This window comes from Salvia miltiorrhiza, chromosome 8, assembly GCF_028751815.1.
Source record: "Salvia miltiorrhiza cultivar Shanhuang (shh) chromosome 8, IMPLAD_Smil_shh, whole genome shotgun sequence".
Classification (NCBI taxonomy): Eukaryota; Viridiplantae; Streptophyta; class Magnoliopsida; order Lamiales; family Lamiaceae; genus Salvia; species Salvia miltiorrhiza.
The window spans coordinates 9,520,343-9,532,387 of record NC_080394.1 but is presented as its reverse complement, the minus strand read 5'-3'; the positions used below and the strand labels follow the sequence as shown (position 1 = coordinate 9,532,387).

The 12,045-nt window shown below is 37.1% G+C and overlaps 1 protein-coding gene across 1 annotated transcript; it reads left to right on the top strand.

Moving 5' to 3' along the window:
• Positions 1–9,497: 9,497 nt before the first annotated feature.
• Positions 9,498–12,045, top strand: LOC131000773 (uncharacterized). Its single transcript, XM_057926845.1, has 2 exons — positions 9,498–11,483; positions 11,797–12,045. The coding sequence occupies exon 1, from the start codon at positions 9,973–9,975 to the stop codon at positions 11,479–11,481; it is 1,509 nt and encodes a 502-aa protein (XP_057782828.1). The 5' UTR covers positions 9,498–9,972; the 3' UTR covers positions 11,482–11,483; positions 11,797–12,045.

Genomic DNA, 12,045 nt, shown 5'->3' with positions numbered 1-12,045 from the left:
GCGTCGTCTTAATTTTTTTCAAATAAATAAATAAGAAGAAGAGGTGCTCTTCCAAAAAGAACATAAATTCAATAATCTTATTACTGTGTATTTCTCCACACATTACAATCATGAATTGAAAAAGATTTCAAAAAGATGAAATTTTCTCAAAAACTCTCACTTTATGGAATCACACTTTACCTTCTCTCTTTTTAAACAATTGTAGTTTTGTGTAGAAGATTAACTCTAAATCTAGCTACACAACTTCTCTATTTAGAAAGAAATTTGTAACTCTGCTTCCAACGATCATATTGTTGATGCATATTAACGCCAAAAACCATATAGCAAAGGTCAATCAGAATACTCCGTCAGTCAGAAGCTCATATGTCTTCCAAAAGACTCTCTCGTTTGACCATCTAGATGATACTTCTGATCAATATCTCCTGACTCTTCTATTTCACACATGTTGAGAATTCTGTACAACTCACACTCTTGCTCAGCTGATGCTTTTGCACAATTAACTTATCACTAGATCACCACACATTGATTAACTCTGTTGCTCACACAATTGCTCAACATTTTGTTGTCATATTTAATTGGAACTATTTTTTTTTATCAATTTAAATAATTTTGAAGATCACATTTTTTTACGTGAATTAATTACTCTACTACTAGGTCAATACATATAAAAAATTACTTCCCCAGTCCACAAAAATTCGCCATATTTCCTGTTCGATCTGTTCACAAAAAATGTATCACTTCCATTTACAGTAATATGGTCCACACAACTTTTCACACATTTAAAATAGACTTTTACTCTGGTCACAATTTTACTCACACCTTACTAAAATTTGTACAATCGATAATATGACAATTTTTTTATGGACGAATGGAGTAAATAGTCTTATTTGGTATTCTTCGACTAGTCAAATTTTTACTCACCCATCATATTTTTCAAATACAGTTTGTGTGATTTGTTGATCTTCTAGGTCCAGTTTTTACAACTGCAAATTCTTTGGTCATAAAAAAGAGTCAATTATTTATTTCTCTGTTTTTTTTTTCGAAAAAGGGAACTATTTCAATAATGGAGTTTAGAGGGTAAATTTTTGCCTTATTCCGAAAGGTTTTCCACAGACTATTACGGTGTCTTGAATTCTATATGATATCGAGTATTCGCACGAGATGGTAAAAGCCTTCATGCTTAAATCGCAAAATACTCATTTTCAGAAAGGGTTGCGGCATTCAACTGCAAATGCCCCTTCAAACTAGATTTATGTTTTGGAAGGTGGGGAGATTTCAACAAATACAATCCCAAATTACAAGAAATAATCAATGTATGTACAACAACAAAGCCACAAACCAAATCTTAAGAGTTAAGACAAAGATACATTTGACACAACAATATGATTGACCATATAGGCTCCAATCTGTACACTTTAGACAACAATAAATATTGGGCTTACTACTCAAAAACAACGTACTTGGGCCCAAGATAATCCGAAGCCAACTATATTGTTTTATACATACAACAAGCTCGACTCATTTCTGAGACTGAACATATCAATTTTTTTTAGGCAGCACCTTATTCTAGCCAAACCATATATTAAAATGAAATTTTAGTCATATACAAATAAAATTGTAGGAATAGTAATATTTATAATCAAAATACATTTATAGTGTATAACAGTGTAAAATATACTATTACACACTTTTCGCAATTACAAATTTTTGCTATTATTAACAGTGTAAAATACATTATTACACGATTTTCACGTCGTGAAAATTTATCATGAAAAAATGAGGGATAACAAAAATTTATGCCTCACTCACAGCAGATCACCTAAATCTATCACTAACTCTAAATTTAGGCTAAAACAATTGAAAATGAGATAAAAAATGCATCCAGCAGATCCCCTAAATTGGATGGGGCCCACAAAAAAAATTACACCTACCTAAATTCAATCTTAAATTTACACCCACCCTAAATTTATTTTAAGCTTATAATTAGTAGGGCCCACACATAATTATTGTTTTTATGTAGAAAATAGGAGATCTGATGTATGCATTTATAAAATTGAGATCCTAAAATTAAATAGGGAAGCTTTAGGGAGGAATATAGGAGCATAATTATGGGATTTCTGCTGGGAGTGCTCTAAATATCTCCATTTCCCCCTCATTTTCTACAAAAGAGAATTTCACTTTTTGTGCGATAATATTATCCCTGCTTGAAGTGAAAAGAATGAAGAAAATATGATAAAATTTTCTTTTGTAGAAAATAAGGGAAAAGAAATAAGATATTTGTAGACATAAATTTTTGTTATCTTTCTCTTTCCCATGATAAATTGATAATCTTATCCCTGCTTGAAGTGAAAAGAATGAAGAAAATATGATAAAATTTTCTTTTGTAGAAAATAAGGGAAAAGAAATAAGATATTTGTAGACATAAATTTTTGTTATCTTTCTCTTTCCCATGATAAATTTATCAATCGCAAAAAGAACGGAGCCTCACACTATTAAACGCTTTTGCAAAAATGTGTGATAGTCATTATTTTGGAGGCGTCAGCGGTGTGGAGATCACGGCGTCTACGATAGTGAGAATAATCGAGAGAGAGAAAGGAAAAAAAAAAGACAGAGAGGGGAACGAGTGACCGGGTGGCAGAGTGCAGCGGGCATTGCATCAAAAAGGGGAGGGGGTGAATGGCAGCGAAGGCTAGCGGGCGGCGCATTAGGAGGGGGAAGGGGTGGTTGGCGACGGGAAATTTGGGTTCGCGGAAAAGGGACGCAACAGGCGGCGGCTACGAAGACGGAGGGCAACATCGACGCATCAGAAGCGAGAGGGTGGATGGCGACAGGGAATAAGGGTTTGGGGGAGGGGGCTGTAGCTGACGGCCGCGATGGCAAAGGGTAGCAGGCGGTGCATCTGAATGGGAAGAGGGTGGATGGCGGCGGGGAATTAGGATTGAGGAAGGGGTGGCTGCGGACAGCGATGACGGATGATGGCAGCAAGCGACGCTTTCAAGAAGGGGTGGCAGCTGGAAATTAGGGTTTGGAGGAGGGTGTCACAAGTTTTGCTTATTCTTGTTTTAGTTTCTTTAGTTTATTTGTTTTAGTAATCATAAAGGATAGAGTGGTACATTCACAACAAAAAATATTACTATTATTTCTAGATTTTTATTTTTATTTATATTATTTCCTTTTGCTAAATGAAAATATATAGATTGACCTATTAACTCTTTTTTCTTTTGAAGTGTTATGCAGATCGGTTGTTTTCTTTGCTTTGTTCTCGTCGATTTGAATAAGTCTTTGTCCAGCATTCGAAATTAGTCCTAGCTAAATATTGAATGAGAGACATTTTTCTTAATTCTTAAAGGGGATAAAGTAGTGAAGCAGGTGTAGGGAGGAAGGTGGTTGTCCTTCTCCAGGTTGGAATTTAAAGTACCCACTCTTATAATCTATCTTACAAAACTACCCACACTACCCAAAAGCAAAAGTGATGGTGATAGGCATGCTTGGTTTTTGTAAAAGTTCTTACACAAGTACAATTGTGTAAGAGTTGTGTAAGATAGGTAGTTAAAATTGGTACAAAATGTGAGAAAGAGGCCATAAATGACAACTCACGTCACTTTCCTGCATTAATATATACTGTAGGTTGAAAATTTGGAAAAAATTTGGGAACGTTTGTGTGTTAAAAATATTATTACGAAGGTAAAAAAATTCACGATTATGTGTATTATGAAGGAAAAAATTATTTTGAAGCGAATGGCGTAACTAGCCGCCAGAAATCCTTAGCCGGCAGCACTAGCCGCGGAGCTTTTTTACCGGCGGCTAGTGTTGACGGCTACGAATTTCTGGCGGCTACTTACGCCATTCGCTCCATAATTTTTTTTTTATTCATAATACACATAATCCTGGATTTTTTAGCCTTCGTGGTAATACTTTATTATAACATATGTACTATTATTTTGAGATTTTATTTTAATTTTAAATTTAATTTTATTATAGTACAAGAAGTACACATGGATGTGAAATATGAGAGATAGTGAAGCTGCCAAAATTTGGATTATAGTGGGGGTAATAACACTCATTTTATGCATAATTTGATTGCATGTAAAATAATAGACTTGCACATAAAATAATAGAAAATTATCGATTAAAAACATCCAACCTCATATATTCGAAAATGAAATAATATTTTCTATCTAAAAAATAAACTAGCCGCCATAATACTATTGTCCGGCGTCACTAGCCGCGTGTAAAATCACCGGCGGCTAGTGAACGCGGCTAAGGATTTTCTGGCGGCTAATGGGTCTGTTAGCTAGTAAATATTATTTTGTTTCAGAATATATATATTTGCTTAATTTTTCGGCTTGTTATGAATGTTTCAATGTATCATACGTATTCTTAATTGATGTGTTCAATTTGGCGTTGGAATCATAACTTTTCATTTTGATATCAATTGCATCATCTATAAAACATAACAAACACAACAAATGTTGCACTAGCCGCCAGAATATCGTCTTTTAGGAGCACTAGCCGCCCCACAAAAAACACCGCGGCTAGTGCTCCTAAAAAGAGATTTTCTGGCGGCTAGTTAGTGAATTCATATTATTTTCAAGTTTTATATGGTATTCCATAGGTTCGTACATCAAATATAACATTAAATTAATTCAACCATATTGGAGCGTCCTCACGCAGCCTTTGCCTAAGGGGCCGTTTGAGGGTCCTCACCCCTCGGCGTCCCTTTCACCTCGGGAACCATTTCCGACGGGTTCTGGTGGGCACCCTGTTCTTGATGCCCGACCCAGGTCTCCCTCTTCTGCGGTGATTCTGCATCAGGTCATCCCTGAGGCCCAACTTGGGTCGTCTTCCTCTGCGGAGACTATGCTTCAGGTCCCGCAATCGGATCTAGCTTTGGTGGTGATGCCAGGAAAGGCGATGCTGGAGGATTCACCCATACCTCGCGGCCGTGGGCGTCCAAAGGGTTCTACCAAGAAGGGAAGGGTTTCCGATTCCTCTATAAAGCACCGGCTCCGGCGTATAATCAAGAATGGTATGGATATGAGTAAGAGTCGTGCGGATGGTGCCGTTTTGCAGGGCGCAGGAGCACATATTGTGCCAGTGGAGTTCTTGAATAAAGTCCAACATGCTCAGGATGAAGGTGCGATTCTACAAAATTTTGTGATTCATTCTTCTTCCGACGCTGCTCGAGCTATGTCGGCGGTGGTTTCTAAAAGATGGGGAGATATGTTGGACGACGACGACTCTTTGGATGAGGATGAATCTCTAAATATTTTCTCATAGTTTGGGTGTTTGTTTTCGTTTACCCGTTGTTTCTCGCGGGTGTTTTAGACTGCTTTTGTTTTGACTCATGTCTTTTTTTTTTTCCTTTCTAATAAAATTTCTATTTCAACAACCATATTGGAGTAATTGATGTGTTCAATTTGGCATTGTAATCAAAACTTTTTTTTAGATATCAATTGCATCATCTATAAAACATAACAAAAACAACAAATGTTGCACTAGCCGCCAGAATATCGTCTTTTAGGAGCACTAGCCGCCCCACAAAAAACACCGCGACTAGTGCTCCTAAAAGACGATTTTCTGGCGGCTAGTTTGGGTTTTATCATTTTTTTGATGTTTTAGAAACTATTCAAGTGTTTGATTTGAAATATTTGAAGCAGAAAACATACGCCTCTAGTAATGAGCAACATTGACATGTCATAACAACTATGAGTTGAAATTATGAATGAGAATTTAGAAAAGTGAACAATGTTTTATATTAAAGTTGAGTACATAGCATAACATAACTTGAGATACATTGGTTATGCATGAAACTGTAAAATAAGATGAAATATCCAACTAGCCGCTAGAAATTCATTAGCCGCAGCGAATTTGACCAGCGGCTAGTGATTTTCTGGCGTCTAGTTGTATTTTTAATCTTATTTTATTGTTTTATGTATGTTGCAATTGAAAACGAAGTGAAACATACAAAAACAAATACTCCAAGATCTAATCTTAATGTCGATATGCAAAATAATCATAATAAAATAGAAATACATAATCTATTGGTCCGAGGGGATGCAAAACTCGTAGATGCTACTGCCTATCTTGCGCTCATAGTCGAGGGTGTGACTATTGCCCCACGCGATGCTCGACGACTCTGATATCAGATGCTCCACTGACATGTTATGCTATTAATTCATGTTCAATTTATTCACAAATCTAAATAATGTAGTATACTTACTTGGTTTGAAGAAGAAGCCATAGTCGTGAATGGTTTTGAAGAAGAAGAAACAATAGCCGTGAATGCTTCTCTCTATATCTCTCCCAAAAACACTTCAAATTTCATAACAAAATATTACAAGTTATAACATGACTTAGACTTAGGTCTTCAAATCACGCATGACTTAGACTTAGGTCTTGTAGCCGTTTGAATTGTCCAATCACGCATGACTTAGACTTAGGTCTTCAAAAAAAATAAAAATAGAATAAACATTAATATGAAGGCTGAAAAATCATATTTATGTATATTGTGATATAAAAAATCATTATGAATGAAATTGTGTGACTAGCCGCCAGAAATCCTTAGCCGGCAACACTAGCCGCGGAGCTTTTTGACCGGCGGCTAGTGTTGCCGGATACGAATTTGTAGCGGCTAATAAGGTGGTAAGCTCTATAATGTTTTATTGTTTCATAATATATGAGTTTAGAATTTTTTTATCCAACATTTGCTATTATTTTATGTGTTACGCTATTAATTCATGTTCATTCAAATAAACTCAATAAATTGAGACTTATTACCCCACAATAAACCAAATTTGTCAATCTCCTTCTATAATATGTACTTCTTTTTCAGAAAATATATTTTAAAAAAAATAAATATAAAATGAGGATACGTTTTTGTATAATAAAACATTAATACGAGTGCTTAAAAATTCAAATTTAAGTATATTGTGAATAAAAAAAAATTCTGAACCTAATGGGTCAACTAGCCGCCAGTAAATCCTAGCCGCTAACACTAGCCGTTGGAAAAAAACACCGGCGGCTAGTGTGAGCGGCTAGGTTTTACTGGCGGCTAATTGACCCATTAGGTTCAGAATTTTTTTGTGATTCATAATATACTTAAATTGGAATTTTTCAGCACTCGTATTACTGTTTTATTTAGGGGTGAGCATCGGTTCAAAACCGAACCGAACCGATCCGATTTATAAAAACCGAAACCGAACCGACTTGCCTAGAAGTCGGACCGAACCGAACCGCCAAAATGCCTAAAACCGACCAAAACCGAACCAAGCAAAACCGATCGGTTTCGGTCGGTAACCGAACCGAACCATCATTTTTCTTTTTTCTTTCAAAAATAACAATTAACACCACTAAATTATCAAGAAAAACATGCTGCTACCTCACATCTCAAAATCTCAAGAGAAAAATTCCATAAAACATCAGCGATTCACACATATCAGCAGAAATTGTCTTTAGTCCTTATCATAATATCTGAAACATTGGGAAGAATATAATAAGATGGCGTTCAACTTGAAAGCCTTTAGAAAACATTGAACAGACAGAGGGGAAGGAGAGCAGTCGCCGTCAGGAGGAGGGAAGAACCGGAGAAGGGTGCGTCGCGCGGGCTAGCTCCTGTCTGTTGCTGCTGCGTCGCGCTGTGTCTGCTGCCGCTGCATCGTCGTGCAGCCTGCTGCTAGTCGCTGAGCGGCCGAGGCCCGAGGGGGAGAGGTGGCGCCGGGGGTGGGGGGTGGTGGGCCTGGTGGCGCCGGGGGTGTGGGGTGGGAAGAGTAAAGAAAGTGATGAAGTGTTGTGTGCAGCGGCGGAGACTGGAGGGATTCAAAATCTAAACTCTTACTTTTAGGTTAGGGTTTGACTAAACTAAATATATTATATATATATATATATATATATCGGTTCGGTTCGGTTGAGAACCGAACCATGGCCAGGAAACCGAAACCGAACCGATACCTGGTCGGTTTTTAATTTTACGAACCGAACCGAAAACCGACCCAGAAATTCAAAAACCGAACCGAACCAAATATGGTCGGTTCGGTCGGTTTTTTCGGTCCGGTTCGGTTTATGCTCAGCCCTAGTTTTATTATACACAAACGTATCCTCATTATTTTCAAACTTAGGGCATTTCAGCCTTACAAAGTGACGTGGCTTTACAATAATTGCACATTTATCAGATTTTGTGCATTTTTAACTACTTATCTTACACATTTTCTTACACAATTGTACTTATGTAAGAACTTTTACAAAAAACCAATCATGCCTATCACCATCACTTTTGCTTTTGGGTAGTGTGGGTAGTTTTGTAAGATAGATTATAAGAGTGGGTAGATTCCCCTATTAACACTACATTTATTTGTAGGGCTATATCAAAAAATTATATAATCCATATGGTTTTATATGCGATGGGCATGGATTATTTGCATGGATTGAGGCCAGACAGTGTGCCAGATTGTCTAGTTAAATCCTCAACTTATTGGAGAATTCTATAGGGTTATTAGCCTGTAAATACACGAACTTTTTATATTTTCTGAAATTTAACATGATTTTTATTTTTAGCCCACAAATACACGAACTTAACATTTTTTCTGATTTTTGACATCGACAAGAAAAAATTCTAATTTACTATTGACGTGAAGGCCGGTATACCATGTCATTCACTCTCTAATCAAAATAATGAATCAAATTACTCTATTCAAGTGCATATTTTTGTAATTCATGTCATGTATTCTGACCTCCACCTCAACAATAAATAGAGTTTTTTCATGTTGATGTCAAAAATCAGAAAAAATGCTAAGTTCGTGTATTTGTGGGCTAAAAATAAAAGTCATGTTAAATTTCAGAAAATATAAAAAGTTCGTGTATTTAGAGGCTAATAACCCAATTCTATAAATCAAAGATTCAAAAGTAGATATATATATATATATATATATATATATATATATATATATATATATATATATATATATATTTTAAACGTTCAAGAGTATATATATTATGTCAACACTCAACACTACCACTTTTTCTTCACCGTCATCGTTCAGTCTCTCATTGTGTACATGATTTCGTGAACGCCACACGATTCCACAATTTAAACTTCGTGTATTTGTATTAATCGCATTTACAGATATTTTAGTAACTTCAATGGCTGCTATCCTTTTTTTTATTATTATTAAAAATGCCTACTGTTCATTTTTCTATAATAATAAATAGATAGACTAGTATTTCACAAGTTGCCTCTTTTCCTTTTCGTACTTGTATGGAAATATACGAGCCACAATAATAAAAATCCAAAATCGTGAGCAATTGAAAATGAGATTTTATATTAAATTTAATTTAGAGCGCAAATGCAACGAACTTTCTTGTGTGGTCCCAATCTCAGTCGAACCGCTTATCACCAACACGTTTATTATCACACCCTACCCCCTTATCACTCTGTAACGGAAACCGTCACCGTTTGTTATCACTTTCTATAATAAATTATAAATTAAATACTAATAATAATGATAATAATCTCAATTTCCTGTCTGACTGTTTCCTGTTCCAGTTGGACATTTTCTCATAGAATTACGAACTCAGCATCTTCTAAAATTTTTCTGTGATTTACAATCCGGAGGTAATTTCTTATTTTCTGGTCTTTTTTCTCTTCCATCCCTGTAAATTTTTTTTAAAAATCTCGTAAAGTTCTTCATTTTCTTTGTACCTTTATTTTGCCCTATTCTTTATGCTTGTCTGGGTGTCATCGATCTTATCAAATCCATTAGTAACCTTTTCGATTTGAGTTCAAAAGATGGAATGTGTTCTTTGTGAAGATGAGTGTTAAGGTGATTATGTAGAGGTTCGTTTCTGTGGAACTTGTCTGCCCTTTGATTTGTTGATTTTATAGCCTGTGGAACTTTTGTATAAAGGTGTTGTGTTTCCCGTCTTGATTTTGGTGGTTGTAAATTAAAATTATTGAGGGTAGGATAAGCTTAGGAAATGGGGGAAGATTTCTTGAGTGGCTTAAGCATTGAGAATTATCCCCCTTCAACATTCTTGTCTATGGATTCAATAGCTACCTGTCACGAGGAATCGGAACGTGACATGAATAGGCAGGTTATTCTTTCCGGGCCACCGGATATTAATCTCCCCTTGTCTGTGGAGCCAAGCCCTCCCCCGCAGTCGTGGAACCACGACACATTTGATATGCTTGAGGTTGGGCTAGGGCACCAGGTTAATGAATCAGATAAGCTGATTGATTTGCCTAAGATTGGGAGAAAGTGTGCCAAGAGATTGGATAGTGTGTGGGGTGCTTGGTTCTTCTTTAGGTTCTATTTCAAGCCTGTTTTGAAGGAGAAGTCCAAGTGCAATGTTGTTTGGGACAGCAATGGTGTTGTTTCGGGTTTCGATAAATCTGATCTTCAACTGGATGTGTTCCTGGTGCAACATGATATGGAGAATATGTATATGTGGGTTTTTAAGGAGAGGCCGGAAAATGCATTAGGTAAGATGCAGTTGAGAAGCTACATGAATGGCCACTCGCGCCAGGGCCAGCGCCCCTTTCCGTTTACTGCTGATAAGGGTTTTGTGCGGTCTCACAAAATGCAGCGCAAGTACTACAGGGGACTCTCGAATCCCCAGTGTTTGCATGGTATAGAACTGGTTCCATCGCCCATTCTCATGGGCCTCGATGAGGAGGAACAGAAGAAGTGGGTGGAACTAACCGGGAGAGATCTTAACTTTTCTATCCCGCCTGAGGCAAAAGAGTTTAGTTCTTGGAGGACCCTTCCAAACACGGATTTTGAGCTTGAAAGACCGTTTTCGCAGCTGAAGAACAATGTACAAACACACCCTCCTGCGAAGAAGCTGCTTAACGGCTCGGGTCTGAATTTATCAACTCAGCCATCAAACCATGTAAATGGGAACGGGATTGATCTCTCGTCTGCTTGCAACAAGAAAAGGAAAGACATGTTCGCACATGGGAATGATGAAGATTGCTGCTTGCCTAATGATCTCAACGGAGATCGACATCAAGATGCAGAGTTTCATCCGGCAGAGCCTCCTTGGTTGAATGAGTTTAGCGGGGTGGTGAGAGATGTATATGGCCCTGTTACAGCAGCCAAGACCATTTACGAGGATGAGGAAGGATATCTGATTCTGGTAACCCTCCCTTTCGCTGATCCTGAGAGGGTGAAAGTGCACTGGTGGAACAATCTGACACACGGTGTGGTGAAGATCTCGTCGGTGAGCACAGCGTGCATGCCATTTATTCAGAGGAACGAGCGGACTTTCAAACTCACTGATCCGGCTCCAGAGCACTGTCCAGCGGGAGAGTTCAGACGAGAAATCCCTCTGCCCACACGGATCCCTGATGATGCTAAGCTTGAAGCCTACTTTGACAAGAGTGGAACAGTTCTTGAGATCAAAGTGCCTAAACATCGCGTGGGACCAGAGGAGCACGAGGTTCTCGTCTGCCTTCGCCCGCCTAATGAATTTGTGTTATCTTGAAGGTATTTTAGTAGATGCAACCAACTCGCGTTGAGTAGGTTTTAATAAGCAGTGGAAGTAATATGCATATTGATATTGGTTTTCTTACTTAGCTCAACCTCTTTTTTCTCTTTTCTATATATTAATAGGTGCAATCTAATTCATTCTTACACCCCAATTTCTGACTTTAGTTGTTAGATCTTGGAATTAGCTTAAATTAATCCCTTCGTATCTGATTACTAACCTGAAAATACATCGTTACTGGATAACTGTAGGAAATGTTTCAACTATATAATTTGGCAAGCAGTGTATTGATCATAATTATTGGTGTTTTAGGTTGTGTATGACGGATGGAATTTGAATCTTGTGTGTTGAAGTTGGAAATAACTGATGATTTTGATTGTGGAAACTATGACTTATCAACTACATTAGTAGACATCTTTTTCTTTGAATACTGCTTACGTTTGATCATTTTTTGATGTATTTTTTTTCTTTTGTGATGTATTAGCAGATACTAGATTTTTTGCGTGTTGAACTAATGGCATTTGTTTTTAAAAGCTTTAAGAAATTCAATTTTGTGAGTTA